Source organism: Acartia tonsa, chromosome 3 (assembly GCF_053477335.1).
Source record: "Acartia tonsa isolate MP-2025a chromosome 3, ASM5347733v1, whole genome shotgun sequence".
In the NCBI taxonomy this organism is placed as follows: domain Eukaryota; kingdom Metazoa; phylum Arthropoda; class Copepoda; order Calanoida; family Acartiidae; genus Acartia; species Acartia tonsa.
The window spans coordinates 10,285,477-10,306,149 of NC_137262.1; the positions used below are offsets into that span (position 1 = coordinate 10,285,477).

At 33.9% G+C, this 20,673-nt stretch overlaps 2 protein-coding genes across 2 annotated transcripts; one reads left to right on the forward strand and one right to left on the reverse strand.

Moving 5' to 3' along the window:
* Positions 1-16,086: 16,086 nt before the first annotated feature.
* Positions 16,087-16,472, reverse strand: LOC145315096 (histone H2B-like). Its single transcript, XM_080155138.1, has one exon. It carries the CDS (start codon positions 16,470-16,472, stop codon positions 16,098-16,100), a length of 375 nt encoding a protein of 124 aa, XP_080011264.1. The 3' UTR covers positions 16,087-16,097.
* Positions 16,473-18,649: 2,177 nt separating this feature from the next.
* Positions 18,650-19,239, forward strand: LOC145315097 (histone H2A-like). Its single transcript, XM_080155139.1, has one exon. It carries the CDS (start codon positions 18,686-18,688, stop codon positions 19,061-19,063), a length of 378 nt encoding a protein of 125 aa, XP_080011265.1. The 5' UTR covers positions 18,650-18,685; the 3' UTR covers positions 19,064-19,239.
* Positions 19,240-20,673: the final 1,434 nt, after the last annotated feature.

Genomic DNA, 20,673 nt, shown 5'->3' on the forward strand with positions numbered 1-20,673 from the left:
TTAACAAATTTGTGTACAATTTTGTTTAGTTCTAACACTACGTTTTTATTCGTTTGTCCTTCCTTCTGATTATAAATCTTTGCTTTTATGAATGTTGTCTAACTAGTTTTTGATATTCTGTTTTTGACAACGATCTAATTGTGTCAAAAATGATCTTTTTGACGTCATAAAAATGAGGGAGATGAGAGGAAAATTAGGAAAGAAAAATCCCTAAAATGTAAGACGTCACATGGATCATTTTTGACACAATTTGGTCTTGGTCGGTATCTCCCCCCTCGGCCTCCCCCCAGTATTGAGGTTTATGTAAAGATCACTCGTACTAAATTATACAATTTAACTTCAATCTGAAAGGCTACATTTGAATGTTGTCATCCTGTTTTTTTTTATAAAAAGTTTTGCTGAAGTGAGTGATTTTTTTTTCTTTGCTATGATAATATATGGCTTCATGCAGAATATACTAGGACTTTTCTACCAAATACAGTTATTTGAAAGAGGGGTATGCACGAACGAGAGCAAGTGATTCTAAGCACCTTCCAGCAGTTTTTCTAAATGTTTTTTGGTGAATATACGGGTTATGTTTAATATCGTCATATAAATTTCAAAAAAAAGGTTTCGCCATGGTTTTACATGAAAAAACTTAATTTTTTAAAGTTGATATAACTATGTCAAATAGATCTTTTCATGAAAATACACTTTTTCGAATTTTAGTCTTCTGCTAACCTAAAAAGTTACTTTAGGAGCCTAGAAATACATGTACAAAATTTCAGCTCTCTATCTCTACTGGCGACCTAGCGCCAGGCATGTAAAATATCAACAGATAACGGTAGCACGGCGGTTTTAACAATATCTCAGCAATGTGCAGGTTTTAAGCTCTTCTGCATATTTCAATCTAAACACATAAGGACAAAGGTATATTATCCAAAAAATCTTTTGTCAAAGTCTACTCTACACCTAGCGCCAGTCAGTTTTATAAAATCATGTATTTTATACCTGTGAAAATAGAAATCGCCAGCGCTAGGTGTAGAATAGACTTTGACAAAAGATTTTTGGGATATTATATCTTTGGCCTTATGTGTTTAAATTGAAATATGCAGAACACCTAAATTCATCTTTTAAGCCATTCTCTGAGCATTTTAATTTTTTTTATGAAATAACGGTATTTCAAAACTGCCCTTTGAAAAGGCCTAAAAAATATCTTTTTAGTCACTTTTTTCACTGCTTATAGTTACAACTTATTAAGATATTATGCTCAGTTAAAAAAAATCGGCGCCTCCAGCACCAAAACCTGCAAAAACTGGCAGTTAAACTTCTGTGCCCCTACTTGCCCCCCTCTTCGGCCAACAGTAGTTATCTCAAGAAGTAAAAGAGATATCACACAGAAAGAAAACTTTTTGATTATAACTGAACTAAGTAACCATTACAAATTTTTATTTTGGGACTTTCCTTCTAGGGGCTTGTGGAGCAAAAGACCCCCCAAAACACTTAAAATATGAGTCCTGAGCTTATTTTTAAAGATATCAACCTGATTGTTTTTAAAAACTTTGTTAACATAATGGAACTCAGTAACATTTACAGATTTCATTTTGGGACTTTCCTTCTAGGGGCTTGTTTGGTAAAAGACCCCCAAAAACTAAAAATATGAGTTCTGGACTTATTTTTAAAGATATCAACCTATTTTTTTTTGAGAAAACTTTTATCACATAACCAAACTCAGCAACCTATACAGATTTTATTTAGGGACTTTCCTTCCAGGTGCTAGTGGAGCAAAAGACCCCCAAAAATACAAAAAAATTGAGTTCTGAGCTTATTTTTAAAGATATCAACCTGATTTTTTTAAAGAAAACTTTTTAAATAAAACTGAGCTCAGTAATGTTTATACATTTCATTTTGGGACTTTCCTTTGAGGTGCTTGTAGAGCAAAAGACCCTCCAAGACACAAAAAATATGAGTTCTGAGCTTATATTTAAAAATATCAACCTGATTTTTTTAAAGAAAACTTTTTTAACATGACCGAACTCAGTAATGTTTACAGATTGTTGTGGAGCAAAAGACCCCCCTATATTTTAGTGTTTTGGAGGGTATTTTGCTCCACAAGCCCCTAGAAGGAAAGTTACAAAATTAAATCTGTAATGGGTACTTAGTACAGTTATGTTCAAAAAGTTTTCATTGAAAAATCAGCTCAATATCTCTAAAAATAAGCTCAGAACTTTTATTGTGATGGTTTTTTTTGACCCACTAGCCCCTAGAAGGAAAGTCCCAAAATTAAATCTGTAAATGTTACTGAGGTTGGTTATGTTAACAAAGTTTTCAACAAAAAAATCAGGTTGATATCTTTAAAAATAAGCTCAATATCTCTTAAAATAAGCTCAAAAATTCATATTTTCATTGTTTTGGGGGTCTTTTGTCCCACCTGCCCCTAGAAGGAAAGTCCCAAAATTAAATCTGTAATGGTTACTGAGTTCAGTTATGTTCAAAAAGTTTTCATTGAAAAATCAGCTCAATATCTCTAAAAATAAGCTCAGAACTCATATTTTTATTGTGTTGTTTTTTTTTGACCCACTAGCCCCTAGAAGGAAAGTCCCAAAATGAAATTTGTAAATGTTACAGAGGTTGGTTATGTTAACAAAGTTTTCAACAAAAAAATCAGGTTGATATCTTTAAAAATAAGCTCAGAACTCATATTTTTAGTTTTGGGGGTCTTTTGCTCCACTAGCCCCTCAAAGCAAAGTCCCAAAATGAAATGTGTAAACATTAATGAGTTCAGTTTTATTTTAAAAGTTTTCTTTAAAAAAATCAAGTTGATATCTTTAAAATTAAGCTCAGAACTCATATTTTTTGTGTTTTGGGGGGTCTTTTGCTCCACTAGCTCCTGGAAGGTAAGTCCTAAAATGAAATCTGTATAGGTTGTTGAGTTTGGTTATGTGAAAAAAGTTTTCTCAAAAAAAATTAGGTTGATATCTTTAAAAATAAGTCCAGAACTCATATTTTTAGTTTTTGGGGGGCTTTTGCTCCACAAGCCCCTCAAAGGAAAGTCTAAAATGAAATGTGTAATGATTACTGAGTTCAGTTTTATTTACAAAGTTTTCTTTTAAAAAATCAGGTTGATATCTTTAAAAATAAGCTCAGAACTCATATTCTTAGTTTTTTGGGGGATCTTTTGCTCCACAAGCCCCTAGAAGGAAAGTCCCAAAATGAAATCTGTAATAGTTACTTAGTTCAGTTTTATTTAAAAAGTTTTCTTTCTGTGTGTTGATATCTCTTTTACTTCTTGAGACAACTACTGTTGGCAGAAGAGGGGGGCAAGTAGGGGCACAGAAGTTTAACTGCCAGTTTTTGCAGGTTTTGGTGCTGGAGGCGCCGATTTTTTTTTAACTGAGCATAATATCTTAATAAGTTGTAACGATAAGCAGTGAAAAAAGTAACAAAAAAAGATATTTTTTAGGCCTTTTCAAAGGGCAGTTTTGAAATACCGTTATTTCATAAAAAAAATTAAAATGCTCAGAGAATGGCTTAAAAGATGAATTTAGGTGTTCTGCATATTTCAATTTAAACACATAAGGCCAAAGATATATTATCCCAAAAATCTTTTGTCAAAGTCTATTCTACACCTAGCGCTGGCGATTTCTATTTTCACAGGTATAAAAGCATGATTTTAGAAAACTGACTGGCGCTAGGTGTAGAGTAGACTTTGACAAAAGATTTTTTGGATAATATACCTTTGTCCTTATGTGTTTAAATTAAAATATGCAGAAGAGCTTAAAACCTGCACATTGCTGAGATATTGTTAAAACCGCCGTGCTACCGTTATCTGTTGATATTTTATATGCCTGGCGCTAGGTCGCCAGTAGAGATAGAGAGCTGAAATTTTGTACATGTATTTCTAGGCTCCTAAAGTAACTTTTTAGGTTAGCAGAAGACTAAAATTCGAAAAAGTGTATTTTCATGAAAAGGTCTAATGTCAAACATAACCCTATTATATTCACAAAAAAAATAATTATTGCTGGAAGGTGCTTAGAATCACTTGCTCTCGTTCGTGCATAGTCCCCTATATTCAATTGAACTTATATTTAGTGATTCATAAATTTTTTTTGTCGTGTCTAAAGATAAATTCGCACCAAGACCTGTATTTAAAAGAATTCCTGATTTATGTTATAAACAAGGATGACAACATCCATAAGTAGCGAAGCACAAAAATCATGGATGGGAATACTTACAAGTAGATTTAAAGTGTATTTATTAAAATCAAGAATAGATTTATTGGATAAAATAAACACCAAACCTTATTTTGTTTTGTATGATGACGATTGTCAAAATAAATTACATAAGAGATGCTCATAACAATGGGAAAAATTATTTTGATACTGATATCCCTAAAAAGTTTAAAAATTGGACTAAAAACACCAAAGATATAGGGATATATGTTAAATATATAAAAATAGCCAAAAACCTGATAAAAGGCAGTCTGACCGCCATAGATGGTTTCGTAAAATGACAGTAAATTTAATTTTTTCATTCCTTAACTTTAAAAATTAGGAAAATCAGACCATATACACCAGAGATATGGAAAAATGCATGAAAAATTTAAAATAGCAAAAAACCTGCAAAAAGGCATTCTGGCCGTCATGGTTGTTTTCTTTAAACGACGGAAAATTTAATTTTCATATCTATAACCAAAAATTTTTTGAAAATCGGACCATAAACACTGCAGATATGGAGAAAAATGTGAATATATAGAAATAGCCTAAAACCTGCTAAAAAAGGCAGTCTGGCCGTCATAGTTGTTGTCTTTAAACGACGGAAAATTTAATTTTGATATCTATAACTGAAAAAAATTTGAAAATCGGACTATAAACATTGAAGTTATGAAGAAAAATGTGAAAAATATAAAAATAGCCTAAAACCTGCTAAAAAGCGGTCCGACCGCCATTGATATTTTATAGTCAATTGTGCTCCTTAATGATAGGAATGTTGTAAAAAAATTCAGCATTCTATCTTTTATAGGAGCTGAGTAAATCCCATTTCCCCCATAGCGTTACGGACGGACGGACTGACGAACAAAGTGAATTATAGAGTAGCTTCGCTACTAAAAATAGCTCTAAACCTTCCAAAGAAGTGCAATAATAAGCTTATTGTATACACTTGAGTCCAGCGGTCAGTTATCGAGATATTAATGGATAATCTGACATCCAGCTACTTTGAAAACCTAACAAGGATGACAAAATCCATGAAAGCGAAGCTCTGAAATGGCAAGACAAACGAACATTAACTCATGTATAGTGTCAGAACTGAATAATCAGATTATAAATGAAGAGGCAAAACAAAATTGTGAAAAACTGCCTGATACAGGATAATGTTTATGGATATACTTATATTTTTACCACTTGATTATAGAGTTGCTTTGTACTTTGTTGTCCTAGAAATCAGGACAATCGGATAATTAGATCATACAAAAATTTGTTGTTAAAAAATTTAAAAATCAACATTTTTAAAATGGACGTACGGACATTCTGGTAATGAGTATAGAGTTACTATGCTTTCTTAATCGTATCTAACTTCTACAGGTATCACTGTGCAAAGTTTGAAATCGTTAGGACAATTCTAACATGTCTAAATTAACGAAAAAAGCTATCCGACCCTAATTATAGAAAAGCTTCAATTTTAAAAAGCATAAGATTAAAATAAAGAACGATAAAAGCATAAATTTCTATATATGATTAAATTCTCTGCAGGTAGATTCTAATTTCTAAACTAATGCAGGAATAGGATATATCCAATAAGCTAAATAAATCTAAAATAATATTTGGGGGGCAGATAAAGAGGTTGTCAATTCTATTAAGTGTTTCCCCCCCTCCCACCTAACGACAGCTGAAAATCACGTATAGGTTTCGTGATTTAAAAAAAATTTCTTTGTTAGTATAAGCTGAAAATAATATGTAATAATCTAGGGGCGATTTCTCTTTGGAGGTTGGTTGTACCCTCTCCCAAAATAGTTATAAACCTTCTCGGGACCTATGAGAAGTTACCCTGTTAAGGAGAACCCGATCGGTTAAGCAATTAGCGAAATCTTTCGGTACAGACAAACAAACATTCTTTTACTTTATTATAAGGACTAGTTACTTCGCCTCTAGCCTCAAGGGGAGGGCGTGGGATGTCAGAACAGAAGCCTCAAACCACCACAAGATATTTATAAAGCTTTCCATAAAAGCACAGCCTATTCGGACGTGTAATTTCTGAGATCTTTAGCTTGAGACAAAAAACCTTACCACTTTATATTATAGAATTTTAATAAAAAAATTCAAATATATTGTATTATTATTATTTATTTATTTACTTATTTCATGATAAATTCACTGAGTGAAAAAGTCTTTTATACTTTTTAGTTATTTTTTATTCTGGATCTAATACTAGTTTTAAATCAAATTGTTAAGGAACAGGTCTGCCAGAATCATCAGAACTGGATGTATCCATGGATCTGATGCTCCTTGGCCGCTCAGGTGAAGCTTGGAATCCTGCAGATGGTGAACTTCTGGTGGCGGGGGAAGATGCAGGGGAAACTATCACCTCTTCCAATTGGATGTTATCGTCAGAACTGGATGTATCCATGGATCTGATGCTCCTTGGCCGCTCAGGTGACGCGCGGAATCCTGCAGATGGTGAACTTCTGGTGGCGGGGGAGGATGCAGGGGAAACTATCACCTCTTCCAATTGGATGCTATCGTCTTTTAATCCCCCCTTTCTTGTAAATACCCAGACTGCAATGATGTACAGGGTTGCATAGAGAGAGGAGGCAAAGCACACTGCTGAAATACCATAAGTGGTCCGATATATGTGTATAGCACAGTAGTTCACACTGGCCATATCCCTATAAGTTATATTTCTATGAGTAAGAGCAGCGTAGATAAAGAAAGCAAAGAACATTATTACCTGGGACAAAAGCATCGCATAGTGAGAATTAATCATAAGCCAGACAACAGTGTTTTCTTTTCTTGATAGCGTTCCATCAGCCCAGGCATCCTCTACCATAATCTTACAAGCCAGGCCAATGATGACAGTGAACAGAGATATACATCCAGCAACCAGAGCGAACTCCAAGAAACCAACATTGCAGTCTCCGGGATCATTGGTTACATACAGCATAAAGAACAAGGCGGCAGATACCAGCGGCAGGATGGGTCCTAACAGCTGCCCCGCGTTCAGATGCGGGCTGTCACATGGCGGGTTCTTGGTCAAATCAAAATTGTATCTATTCCAAGTCATGTTTTCGGCTGATTCACTTCTTTGTAGTCTAAAAAGATAAAATATAATTAATACACAAAATTTAATTTTGATAAAATAATAACAACTTTAAATGCTTACGTATACATTGTAAAAATTATGTAATTAATACCAGTTTTGTTGAACCCTAGGATCTAACAAAATGGGTTGAACTTTGATTGTTTTTTATTTTAATATCCGCAGAAAGCTATCTATAATACGATGCGACAGATAACTATTATAAATTAAGTAAAAAAAATAAGAAAGCTATCTATAATACGGTGCGATAGATAAATATTATAAATTAAGTAAAAAAAATAAGAAAGCTATCTATAATACGGTGCGATAGATAACTATTCTAAATTAAGTAAAAAAAATAAGAAAGCTATCTATAATACGATGCGATAAATAACTATTCTAAATTAAGTAAAAAAAATAAGAAAGCTATCTATAATACGATGCGATAAATAACTATTCTAAATTAAGTAAAAGAAATTAGAAAGCTATCTATATTACGATGCGATAAATGACTATTCTAAATAAAGTAAAAAAAATAGAAAGCTATCTATAATACGATGCAATAAATAACTATTCTAAATTAAGAAAAAAAATAAGAAAGCTTTCTATAATACGATGCGATAAATAACTATTCTAAATTAAGAAAAAAAAGCTATCTATAATACGATGCGATAAATAACTATTATAAATTAAGTAAAAAAGTTAGAAAGCTATCTATAATACGATGCGATAAATAATTATTATAAATTAAATAAAAAAATTACCTTTCTTGATTAAAGTCAGATAACCTTTCTTGTTGGTGGTCAAAAATATAATGAGATAAATAAAAATTGGGACCCATTTTTCGAGGATTTTCCAAATTTTCGTTCGCGGATTTTTTTTCCAATTTAATTATTTTCGAGGATTTAAAAAAATTAATTATAATTTAACTTAAATATTGAAATCAAAATGATCTAAAATAGTATTAAATTATTGTGTTAAGTATAATTTTAGGAAAAATAAAAATAAAGTAAAGTAGAGAACAGCTTATACCACTAACGAAATTAATTCGGAAAAAAATCACGAAACCTATACGTGTTTTAACAGCTGTCGTTGGGGGCCAACACATCGTTATGACGGTTTTTGCCCCTTTTTTTGGGGGGAAGGAGTCGTTTTAGGGCCATAGACTATTTCTTCATTTTTGTAGAACTTTTCATGGCACATCATTTGTTATAAATGCATCAACCACCTCTGGCGAACCGTTTTGCCGTTATTCACCGCCAAAGGCGAAATTTTTGACGTTTTTTTGCCGTTCCCGAGGTTTGGTAAGAAGACGTTGATAAATCAAGATCACTCTAAAATACTTTTATTTAGGCATTTTAATTTACCAAATTTCATGTGAAGTAAAATTTTTTGTATATCCAACTGATTTTTGTCAAAGAAATTTCAAAAGCACACGATTTATGTTTCTTTTATTACTTATGTTATAGAAATTATTTATATTATATTCACTTCATTTTCTTGTTTTAACAATTGAAATCCACCTCGACGAAAAACGGTTAGCTGCACAAAAAATTTTACTTAATATGAAATTTAGTAAATTAATTTACCTAAATAAAAGTATTTCTGAGTGATCTTTCACACACATATTAAAGTAGAGTAGCCACGTTAATCAAGAAAATGTTTTTTTTTAAGTTTGAAGGTTATATATCACGACGAGTTACAATAATAATAGAAATAATAACACCATATACTACAATAATTATGATAATAATGGTTACAGTATAAACTTAATTGTACTTACAGCTATCAACAAGGATCACAACATCCATAAGTAGCGAAGCACAAAAATCCGTGGATGGGACTGACGGTCATAGTTGTTTTCTTCAAACGACGGGAAATTTAATTTTGATATCTTTAACTGAAAAAATTTTGAAAATCGGTCCATAAACACCAAAGATATGAGGGAAAATGTAAAAAACATAAAAATAGCTAAAAACCTGCAAAAAGGCAGTCTGACTGTCATTGTTGGTTCTCCAAACGACGGAAAATTTAATTTTGATATCTCTAACTGAAAAAAATTTGAAAATCGGACCATAAACACCAAAGAAATGAGGAAAAATGTGGAAAATAAAAATAGCCTAAAACCTGCTAAAAAGCCGTCCGACCGCCATTGATGTTTTTTAGTTAATTGTGCTCCTTAATGATGGGAATGTTGTCAAAAAATTTTAGCATTCTATCTTTTATAGGAGCTGAGTAAATCCCATTTCCCCCATAGCGTTACGGACTGGCGGACTGACGGACGGACTGACGGACAAAGTGAATTATAGAGTAGGACAAAGTGAATTATAGAGTAGCTTTGCTACTAAAAATTTTGGAAATCGGACCATAAACACCAAAGATATGGATAAAAATGTGAAAAATACAAAAATAGCCTAAAACCTGCTTAAAGGCAGTCTGACCGTCATAGTTGGTTTCTTTAAAGGACAGGAAATTTAATTTTGATATCTATAATTTAAAAAATTTTGGAAATCGGACCATAAACACCAAAGATATGGAGAAAAATGTGAAACATACAAAAATAGCCTAAAACCTGCTTAAAGGCAGTCTGACCGTCATAGTTGGTTTCTTTAAACGACTGGAAATTTTATTTTGATATCTATAACTGAAAAAAAATTTAAAATCGCACCATAAACACTGAAGATATTGAGAAAAATGTGAAAAATACAAAAATAGCCTAAAACCTGCTAAAAAGCGGTCCTACCGCCATCGATGTTTTATACTTAATTGTGCTCCTTAATGATGGGAATATTGTCAAAAAATTTCAGCATTCTATCTTTTATAGGAGCTGAGTAAATCCCATTTCCCCCATAGCGTTACGGACTGACGGACAAAGTGAATTATAGAGTAGCTTCGCTACTAAAAATGGTATATATGCTAATAGTATCGACATTAAGACTTAATAAAAAGTAGACCTTCCTGCATGACTAATATAATATTTACACATCAACAATATACAAGGCCATATCCAATAAAATTTGATAGTCTAGTTTATGGTTTCAAAAGGAAATTGTAAGACCCTATCTCTTAGGCTAGCGTATTAGACATTAACAAGGAAGACAACATCCATAAGTATCGAAGCTCAAAAACTATGAATGGATATAAGAAAAAAATTATTGTAGAGCAGTGTCAGAATATTCATCAAACTTGATGAAATAGGGAAATCACGAAAACTTTAAATTCTAGGAATCGATCTAGCACAACAAATAACAGACAGATTGACAAAACAAAGTGTATAGATTAGATGGGCATTTATCATAAGAATCTTCACTAAAAATTTCAGCTGTCTATCTTGAATGAGCCGAGAAAATCACGTTTTCCCCTACAGCGTTACGAACTGACGGACAGACAAAGTGAATTATAGAGTAGCTTCGCTACTAAAAGATATTACCCCCCTCCAAAAAATGAACTGGTATTTTATAACCTTAACTAACATTAACAACAAAACCCATTTTTATGAATTAAATCTAAAGTTTGAATGTTGCATAAATCTATTTGTACCACTGAACCGATCGGATTCTGCTCTTCAGGGTTTATACCTATTGGTCCTGTGGTGGTTTTAAGCTATTTTCTCGAAGGGTGGGAAACCCCCCAGTTATTAGTAGATGTAAAATAATGCATAAAATTTAGATATGCAATCGTTTTTTTTTTGTAGACCTCTTATTTTTGATGTAATTTAAGTTTCTTTTTTAGTTAAGTTGATTGTAAGGTACTAAAACGCAATAAAGAAGCCAATTGCCTTCATGAAGAAAGATAGTAAAATCTTTAATTTGACTCCTAACCTTTTGAATTATGTAGTGTAGTTATGGTAAAAATCCGATTTTATTCAATCCCGGTGAATCTAATCTTTAAACTTAAATATATCGGTATTAGCCTCTTAGTAATATTTTTTTTTAATTTTGAAATTTTAACCACTAGTTACTGAAAGCACCGACTAGCTGTTTAAAAAACATAACAAAAGTTAGGACACCTTCTTTACTAGACTGTCATTCTGTACCCGAAGTGTAGTACTTTGTTCTTAACTAGCGGCTGCGCCCCTAGCATCTAGGGGCTCTATATTCAAATATATAATATAGAAAGAAAACTACCTGCAAATGAGGGCATTTTTAAAAAGTGTTTGTTTATTTAAACTCGTATGTAATATATTTATCCTCTACTTTACACCTACAACAAACACACCAAATCTTTAGACACACTTAAGTATTTCACCTCAACTTCATCTCACCTGTAAAATCTACAGGAGGGTATTGATAATTTTTTTATATAAAAAAAATGAAGGACCCCGAGGATAATAATCTCTTGTGATTCTTAACTTTAACAATATGAATTAAGCCTGTTTTTCATAAGGTGACGTTTAGACCCACAAGATAAAGTTACCTCATCCAATAGAGGGTCAGTATACAACCTAAAAAATATTCTTGAGGTGGAGCTTTTGGTGGTCTGCCCATTAAAGCATTTTGCAGTTTATTTTTTAACAGGCCACACTTATTTATCCCTCCTTAACAATTTTAAGTTCAGCTGTGTATTCGTTATACACAATTTAATCAGAATGTATTTAGGATTATTGTTGACCTATTATTTTTATCGTAAATATTTTATTTTACTTCTCAATGACAACTATTTTTCTTTCAAAGAATTACTGAAGTTTATTTTTTTATTGTTGTATAAATGGGATATATTTTGAGTAGAGATTGTGTTGAATTAGCTTTGACTTAATTTAAATGTACACTTTTTTATGTTAAACGGCATTTTTTCTTTCCCTTTGTTTTACTTCTGCTTAACAATTAACTTACACTTTTTATAAGAGAATATATTGGATTAGTCTTTATACAATATTGTTATAATAACTCCTAAATTCAGATGTAAACTTTTTATGTATATAATTAAGACAAATAAAGAATCAAATAATAATAATAATAATATTCAAAGGGCAGAAAAATAACCTAAAACTATAACCAGACTGTGCTGGAAAGGTCCTAGGGTAGATGCCAGACTGAATTCTGGTCACTTCCCCCAGTTCAGGGGGTTTGGGTGGGGCTAACAATCCTTCCCTAGAAAAAACCTGCTCACGTTCAATCTGCACAAAGTAAAGACCAATTTAACTTTGGGCTCGGGAACGAAGTAGAGGTTGGAAACAACAATATGATGTTTGGCTGGGAAACCGCTAAAGGACCAGTCAGGCGGATGATTCTGAATTCCCGCAGACCAGCAAAAATTTGCACATGGAATGTTCGGACAATGTTTCAGTCAGGCCAGACAGAAAACATTTGCCGAGAAATGCTTAAAGCCAAGGTTGATATCCTGGCTATCACCGAATCAAGGTGGACAAATAATGGAGAGTTTAAACATCATTCTGGCTTGAAAATACTTTACTCAGGCCATATGAATGAGGATCTAGGACATAACCAAGGGGTGGCTCTTATGCTGACCAAGCAAGCAGAGCAGGCCATGATCAGTTGGCAACCCCATGGTCCAAGAATCATGGAGGCTTACTTCAAATCCTCAGATAAAAACATCAATCTGAGAATAATAGTAGCATATGCTCCTACAGAACAAGCAGATACAGAGGTCAAAAACGAATTTTATGACCAGCTTGACTCTGTATTTAAGAATGGTCATAAAGAAAAGGACCTGACCATGCTCCTAGGAGATTTCAATGCTCAAGTGGGGAGTAATAATGAAAATTTAGAAGAAGTCATGGGCAGATATGGCCTAGGCTTAAGTAATGGCAAGGATAATGACAATGGTGATAGACTTGTAAGTTTTTGTACTGAAAACAAACTTGTCATTGGTGGAACCATCTTTAAACACAAGAAGATTCATACTGCCACCTGGAGATCACCAGATCAAAGAACCTTTAATCAGATAGATCACATCTGTATATCTAGACGTTTTAAAGGTTCTCTCCTTGATGTCAGGGTTGAAAGAGGACCTGATGTTAATTCAGACCATTATCTTCTATCTTCTAAAGTTCGGCTTAGATTTAAAAAGCAGGACACAAAGCCTAACCCCAGGAAAAAGTATAACTTAACAACCCTTCAAAACTCTGATAAGCTACAAGAGTTTAAGCTCACTCTAAAGAACAGATTTGAGTCGTTGACTCTTCAAGAGGATGATGGAGTTGAAGATATTTGGCAAGGTATCAAAAAAGTTTATAATGATACTAGCCAAGAAAAATTAGGTTTCAAAAAGGCTAACCAAAAGCCGTGGATCACTCAAAGATCCATTGATCTCATGGATCAAAGAAGAGAGGTAAGACAAAAGACACTCTCCAGAAACTCTCCAGAAGATAAAGACCTATATAAGATGCTCAGCAGGGAAATCCAAAGAAGTGTCAGAATTGACAAAAAAGAACACTTGGAAAACCTTGCTATGCAAGCAGAAAATGCTGCTAATCAAAATAGAATGAAAGATGTCTATGAGATTACAAAGAGCATTGCAGGTAAAGTACACAAATCAGGATCACACATCAGGGACAAGGATGGTTCACTCCTTAAAACTGATGAAGATATTCTAAATAGATGGGCAGAGCACTTCACTGAACTGCTGAATCTTCCAGTTCCAGAGGAAGAAACTGAGATTCCACCCTCAGATGCACTTGACATTGACTGTCGAGCGCCAAATCTATTGGAAATCAAGGAGGCCATTAAAAGTTTGAAAAATAACAAGGCCGCTGGACCTGATAACATACCAGCTGAGGTCATAAAAGCAGACCTAGATACATCTGCTGAGGCATTCCTACCTTTGATCACAAAGATATGGAATGATGAGTTATGCCCAGAGGACTGGAAGAATGGACATATCTCAATACTAGCCAAAAAAGGAGACTTGACCCAATGTGGAAACTACAGAGGGATAATGCTCCTTTCAGTACCTGGCCGTATCCTTAGTAAGATTCTTCTTAATAGAATAAAGAAGAAGGTTAATGAAAAGCTAAGACCTAATCAGGCTGGATTTAGACCAAACCGTTCCACTATTGATCAGATAACCTCTCTAAGAATCATCATAGAGCAATCCAAGGAATGGAACTCTGAGCTTTTTGTAAACTTCATTGACTACAAAAAAGCATTTGATTCTTTAGACAGAAGATCTCTCTGGAAAATCTGCCGACACTATGGCATTCCAGAAAAGATAATCAATATCATTAAAGCTATCTATCATAAAGGAGGTGGAAATGTAATGTATAAAGGTAAACTATCAACCTTTTTTGAGATTGTAACAGGCGTCAGACAAGGATGCCTTCTTTCTCCCTTCCTTTTCCTCCTTGCCATTGACTGGATCATGAAGAACTGTGAAAGTAATGATGGCATTTGTTGGGAGCTATTTGGCAATCCCAAATATTTAGGAGATCTGGACTTTGCTGATGATATCGCTTTGTTAACAAGCAATAGAAGTCAAATGCAAAGAAGGACTAACAGGATAGCTGAAACCTCCAAGAAAATTGGACTAGAAATAAATGTTCCTAAAACCAAAATACTCAGATTAAATGCAAATTCCCAAGAACCAATTACTATTGGAGACCAAATTCTTGAGGATGTAGATTGTTTTGAGTATCTTGGAAGTAAAATTGATGAAGCTGGAGGCACTTTAACAGATGTTAAAGCTAGAATTAACAAATCTAGGACAGCCTTTGCCAGCCTTAACAAAATTTGGAATTCCAACAACATCTCCATAAAGACCAAGTTAAGACTGTTCAAGTCAAATGTTCTCTCTGTTTTGCTGTATGGGGCTGAAACTTGGTTCCTAAACACAGCAGTGGTCTCCAAGCTACAGACATATGTCAATAAATGTCTAAGGAGAATCCACAAGATCTTTTGGCCTAATAAGATCACAAATGCTGAGCTTCTAGAGCGCAGTGATATGTCAGACATTAAACTGACAATAAAACAGAGAAAATGGAGATGGCTGGGGCACACTCTAAGGAAAGGGCATGATGATATAACCAATCAAGCCTTGACTTGGAACCCCCATGTAGGAAAGAGGAAACCAGGTAGACCAAAAACAACCTGGAGGAGGGAACTCTTAAGTGAACTGAAAGAAAATTCCATCTTTCAGCAATGCCTCAAAACGTGCCCCAAAAAAGGAAGATTGGAGAACCATTGTGCATGGCCTACGTTCTGCCGAGAACTAAAAGGCAATGATGATGATAACCAGACTTATTTGAAAAAAATTAAATAGCCTAAAATCATCTCAGAGTATATAAGAATCTTCACTTTTAAGAAGAACCATATCGGTTCAGAGGTTGGCGAGATCCTTCGCTACAAACAAAAAAAAGCTTATTACTTTATATTATAGGACTAGCGGCTACGCCCCTAGGGGCACTTGAGGAGGGGAGAGTCGAATTTAATAACCCAATTTCTTGTTTTAGATTTTAAAAGAAAAAGTAAAAAAATAAATATATGGTGGGGGCGAAAAAAAAATTGCGGGGGGGTTGCCCCCCCCCCTCTAATTTTTAATTTTAGTTAAAAACATTTTTTTAAAAAATTTGGGGGGGGTGTCCCACCCCCCAAGAAAACAGTTATAAACCTTCCCGGGACCTATGAGAAGCTACCCTGTTAAGGAGAACCCGATTGGTTCAACGGTTAGCGAGATCCTTCGATACAAACAAACACACAAACATAGAAACACAGACACACATCCTGTTACTTTAGTATAAGGATTATATGTGAATGTTATAATTTACATTTTAGCAGAATGAAAGAATGTAAGTTTAATCTCGTTTTTTGATAAATATGGTTGGTCCTGTAAAGGACCGTTGTTTCCGTTGCATTGGGCAGAAGATCAATTTACTTAGAGCTAGTGTACTTGGTGACAGCCTTGGTTCCCTCAGAGACGGCGTGCTTGGCCAACTCTCCGGGAAGGAGAAGCCTGACAGCAGTCTGGATCTCCCTGGAGGTGATGGTGGACCTCTTGTTGTAGTGAGCCAGACGGGAGGCCTCAGCAGCAATGCGCTCAAAGATGTCATTGACAAAAGAGTTCATGATGCTCATGGCCTTGCTGGATACACCAGTGTCAGGGTGCACCTGCTTCAACACCTTGTAGATGTAGATAGCGTAAGACTCCTTGCGTCTCAGCTTCTTCTTTTTCTTGTCTCCCTTGGCGATGGCCTTCTGGGCCTTGCCGGACTTCTTGGCAGCCTTTCCTGAGACCTTGGGTGGCATGGTGATTGTAGATATCAAACTGAATCTGTTGGAGACATGTTATCACCCCGTTTATATACGTTTGCTGTGCTAACCTTGTTTTACTATTTACCTCCCCTCTATAAGATGTAGGGGGGAAGGGAGGGATTATCTGTGCTGAGGTACGATGATAAGCACAATACACCGGCTGCTATCATGTGAAAAGGCGGGAGAATTAAAATTTTTCATTGCATACTATGCAGATGTCAAAGGAATGAGAACGGTTTTTTTCTTAATGAATAAAATCATATAAACTTGTTATTTGGTGTATCTACTCTAAAAGTTGTGATATTTTTTGGATTTTAATAGGGGTATAAAAAATTCATAATCGAAATATAATTCATTTCTGCAAGGCACAGAAAACAAGCATACAAAAAGATATGTATTTAGTGTTCTAGGCTCTTAGAATTAAGTTACTTTATGTCTGTCTAACCACCTTAAAACAATAGGTAAAATCCTATAAAATGATATAGGCTAGCTACGAAGTTAGGGTTTTATTAACCTTACATAAATGAATATGCAAGACTTTAGATACCCTAACGGAATATCTAACGCCTAGGCTAACCTAAAAACTTTTTATGATTTAACCCAATACTTTTTTCAGACAGTAAGAAAAAAAATTAAAACTATCAAAGTAAATCAAAAGAAATAATTTACAATAATAATTTGAGATACTTTAAAAAAAAAAATTTCATCAAAAAATCCTATTCTCACTCCTTACCTCAGAAAATAGGCAAGTACATTCCTATTGGTGGCTTTGTATCCCTTTAAATATGAAATAGCTTGGGTTCACTAAACTCCCATCCCCTTGTTGTTCATTTTCCCGCTATTTTTAAAGCAATTTTGCTTTAACAAATATATAACCTAATTGTAATATAAAATTTAATAAATTGTAATAAACTTACATAATTATATGTTAGATATTATATAAATAACAGATATAATATATGTTAAAAAAACATTAAATAACAAATTTCAAGTAAACTTTTAAAAGTGTTTTGTTAACTGTTCTGTATTAAACACAAAATATTTTTTTTTATCAAAAATAATTTAATCTTAAAGATAAATTCATTGTAACTTAACAATATTTTAAGTGAATAATAGTGAAGCTCTAAAATTTCAAATTAGAGCATTGCAGAGTGCCAGGGCCTAAGAAAACATAATATTTAATATATAAGTATAAACAAAATTGAATGTAAATTTGTTGCAAAATTGATTAAATACAAGATGCTTCGCTTTTAACATTTTTCCTTTTTCATAGATTTCATTATTTCAAAAATCAAATAAATATTATAATATAATATAAAAGATTTTTTGTAAAATAATCAAAATTGTTTTATGTGTTTGTATTACGATGAATAGCCCAAATGCGGTAGAAGTTTCCTAGTCTAGCTTAGAAATAATCAACTATTTTTTGTATTTAAATAACGATTAACAGTTTAAATCCTATAAAGTGTCTTAGACTAGCCTAGAATTATTTTTTGTAAATAAATAACGATTAATAGGACAAATCCTATAAAGTTTCTTAGGCTAGCTATAGATTTTCGGGTAGTCTAGCTATCCAGAATAACAGCTGCTGAAGTCTGCGACAATTCTATATAATTGACGTCAATAGGGATTTTCATCCTTTAAGCCTAGCCTATGAAATTATCTATGAGTTACCTATTATTTTAACAAGGTTTTGGGATACTGTTTTTTATAGGCTACTTTATCATTCATTGTCTATTTGGTTTCTCATTGGCGTGCGTGAGAAGGGGGTAATTGCCCCCCCGGCCCCCCCTTTAAGAAACAAATGTCAATTTCTAATGTAAAAGATATCCAAAGGACAAAGTAAAACATAGAATAGACTTGAAATAACAAATATAAAAAAAAATCCGTTGAAATAATGCTGTGTTCAATTTGGCGGGTAAAGGCAGGTGAAACTTTGTGCGTTTGAGTAGGGAGGAGATACGCACAAAGTAAGGGGAGGCACATATCAGTGAGTTTGCAGCTGCTGTGAGAGATAAAATAAAGGGGAGGGGATATATTGGGTTCCGAAGATCAGGGGGAATGGGGGAAAAGGCCTTATAAGCAAAAGAGAAGGAATTCATAAACATAACAATGTTATTAAGCTCCAGATGGGTATAAATATGGGAAAATAACCTTTAATTCATCAGTTTCTATTTTATCCGAAACAACCTAACTTAACAATCAACATGTCTGGCCGCGGAAAGGGTGGAAAGGTGAAGGGAAAGGTAAAGTCCCGTTCAAGCAGAGCTGGTCTGCAGTTCCCCGTTGGACGTATCCATCGTCTGCTGAGGAAAGGAAACTATGCTGAGCGTGTTGGAGCTGGTGCTCCAGTCTATATGGCTGCTGTTATGGAATACTTGGCCGCTGAGGTTCTTGAGTTGGCTGGTAATGCCGCCAGAGACAACAAGAAGACCAGAATCATCCCCAGACATCTTCAGCTCGCCATCCGTAACGACGAGGAGTTGAACAAGCTGTTGAGCGGTGTCACCATCGCCCAGGGAGGTGTCCTCCCCAACATCCAGGCTGTTCTCCTCCCCAAGAAGTCTGAGAAGACCAAGGCTTAAGAAATTGACCGTATCTGCTACACTACTCTGTACCTGAAAACGCTCTCTTTATAGAGAGCCAAAAATATAACACATTGAGAAATATTTCTATGACTTCATTTATAGGTTCTTGACCAAGAACGATGTAATATTAATGTAATTTAATAATAATATTATAATAAAAGATTATTATATTTTCCCTTGCCTTATGTTTGAAAGACATGTTTTCTATAACAGGACCGATAGAGTTCTCCTTTTTTTCATAAGCTTTACTTATGAACTAGTGGATACTCCCCTAGCCCTATTCGAAGATCTCTGTGTAAGCTACCAGAATAAGATAATTCGATCGGTTATGTGGTTATTGAGATCTTAGCTTACAGCCAAAAAAAACCTTTCTACTTAAAATAATATGATAAAAATAATAAACTAGGTTAAATAAATGTATTTTACCATATAAAAGTTATTCTATATACATACATATAACAGATTCATAACAGTAAATCACAAGATTTTTAATTTTCATGGCACTTTAAATTTTCGTTTTAAACACAGGTTTACATAAATATACAAGAACGATTACGTTCTAGAGTAGCAAAGCAAATTACATGGAGAGTTCGCGTCTACAGCGTGAAACAAGCAATATTCATCTCTTAATATTAGGACTAATCTTAGAAATTGCATCCCTCTGCTCAATATACTCCCCCACTATGACATTGTCAGCATCTAACTTAATATGAAAGGGATATGAAATCGGATCTACAGCAGTTCACGGTAAAATATTGCCAGAAATTTATGAATTTAAAAGACAGCTAGCTGCCAAACGACTGAACGTACAGATCATGCCCGCACACTGTTTTAGGCGGCATAAGAAAGCCTACAAATAATCTGGAATAGCCATAAATCAATAATGCATAGTTATCTCGCAGTGCATAGAAATGCGCAAAAAAAGCCTATTTTACGCGTTTTTCTTTGGTGAAGCTTTCCCTGTGCAGTGTGCATCATTGGATCTTGGCTATTCCAGATTATTTGTAGGCCTTCTTATACCGCTTAAAATGGTGTGCGTGTATAATCTGTACGTTCAGCCGTTTGACAGCTAGCAGCTTTTAAAATTCATAGATTTTTGGCAATATTCGTTACCAGCAATATTTTACCGTGAACTGCAGTAGATCCTAACGATTTGAAGTAAAAGTTACAAGTATACCATCTAACATATGATTTGTATTACAATAAATAACAATCAATTAGGCACCACTAAATTAGTCATCATGCTGTTTTTGTGAAAACAGGACACCCATTTAAGTTGCATATATCCAAAAAAAATATGATTTTCAATCTTGATATTTTTTTATAACTACCTAGTAGAAAATGGAAATTCTTTCAATTATATGATCTAAAGATGTAGTTTAAACTATTGAACACAAAAAATAAACATTTCACTAAATTTAAGTTCAAATGCACTTCGTGCAACTACCCCTTTGATCCCTATCTTTAAAGTTATAGTAGTGGATCTTTAGTTTGTAATCAGTGCCACGTGCGGTAGAGGGTGTAAACACCCCCACTCAAAATAAAAATTAGGAAGGCCTTTTTACTCCCAAATGGTTTCACACTTTCCTGGCGAATCGCTGTGAACG

What these genes read in the sequence shown, in the direction of transcription:
- LOC145315097 (XM_080155139.1), top strand. Translation starts at nt 18,686, where the DNA reads ATGTCTGGCCGCGGAAAGGGTGGAAAGGTGAAGGGAAAGGTAAAGTCC.
- LOC145315096 (XM_080155138.1), bottom strand. Translation starts at nt 16,472, where the DNA reads ATGCCACCCAAGGTCTCAGGAAAGGCTGCCAAGAAGTCCGGCAAGGCC.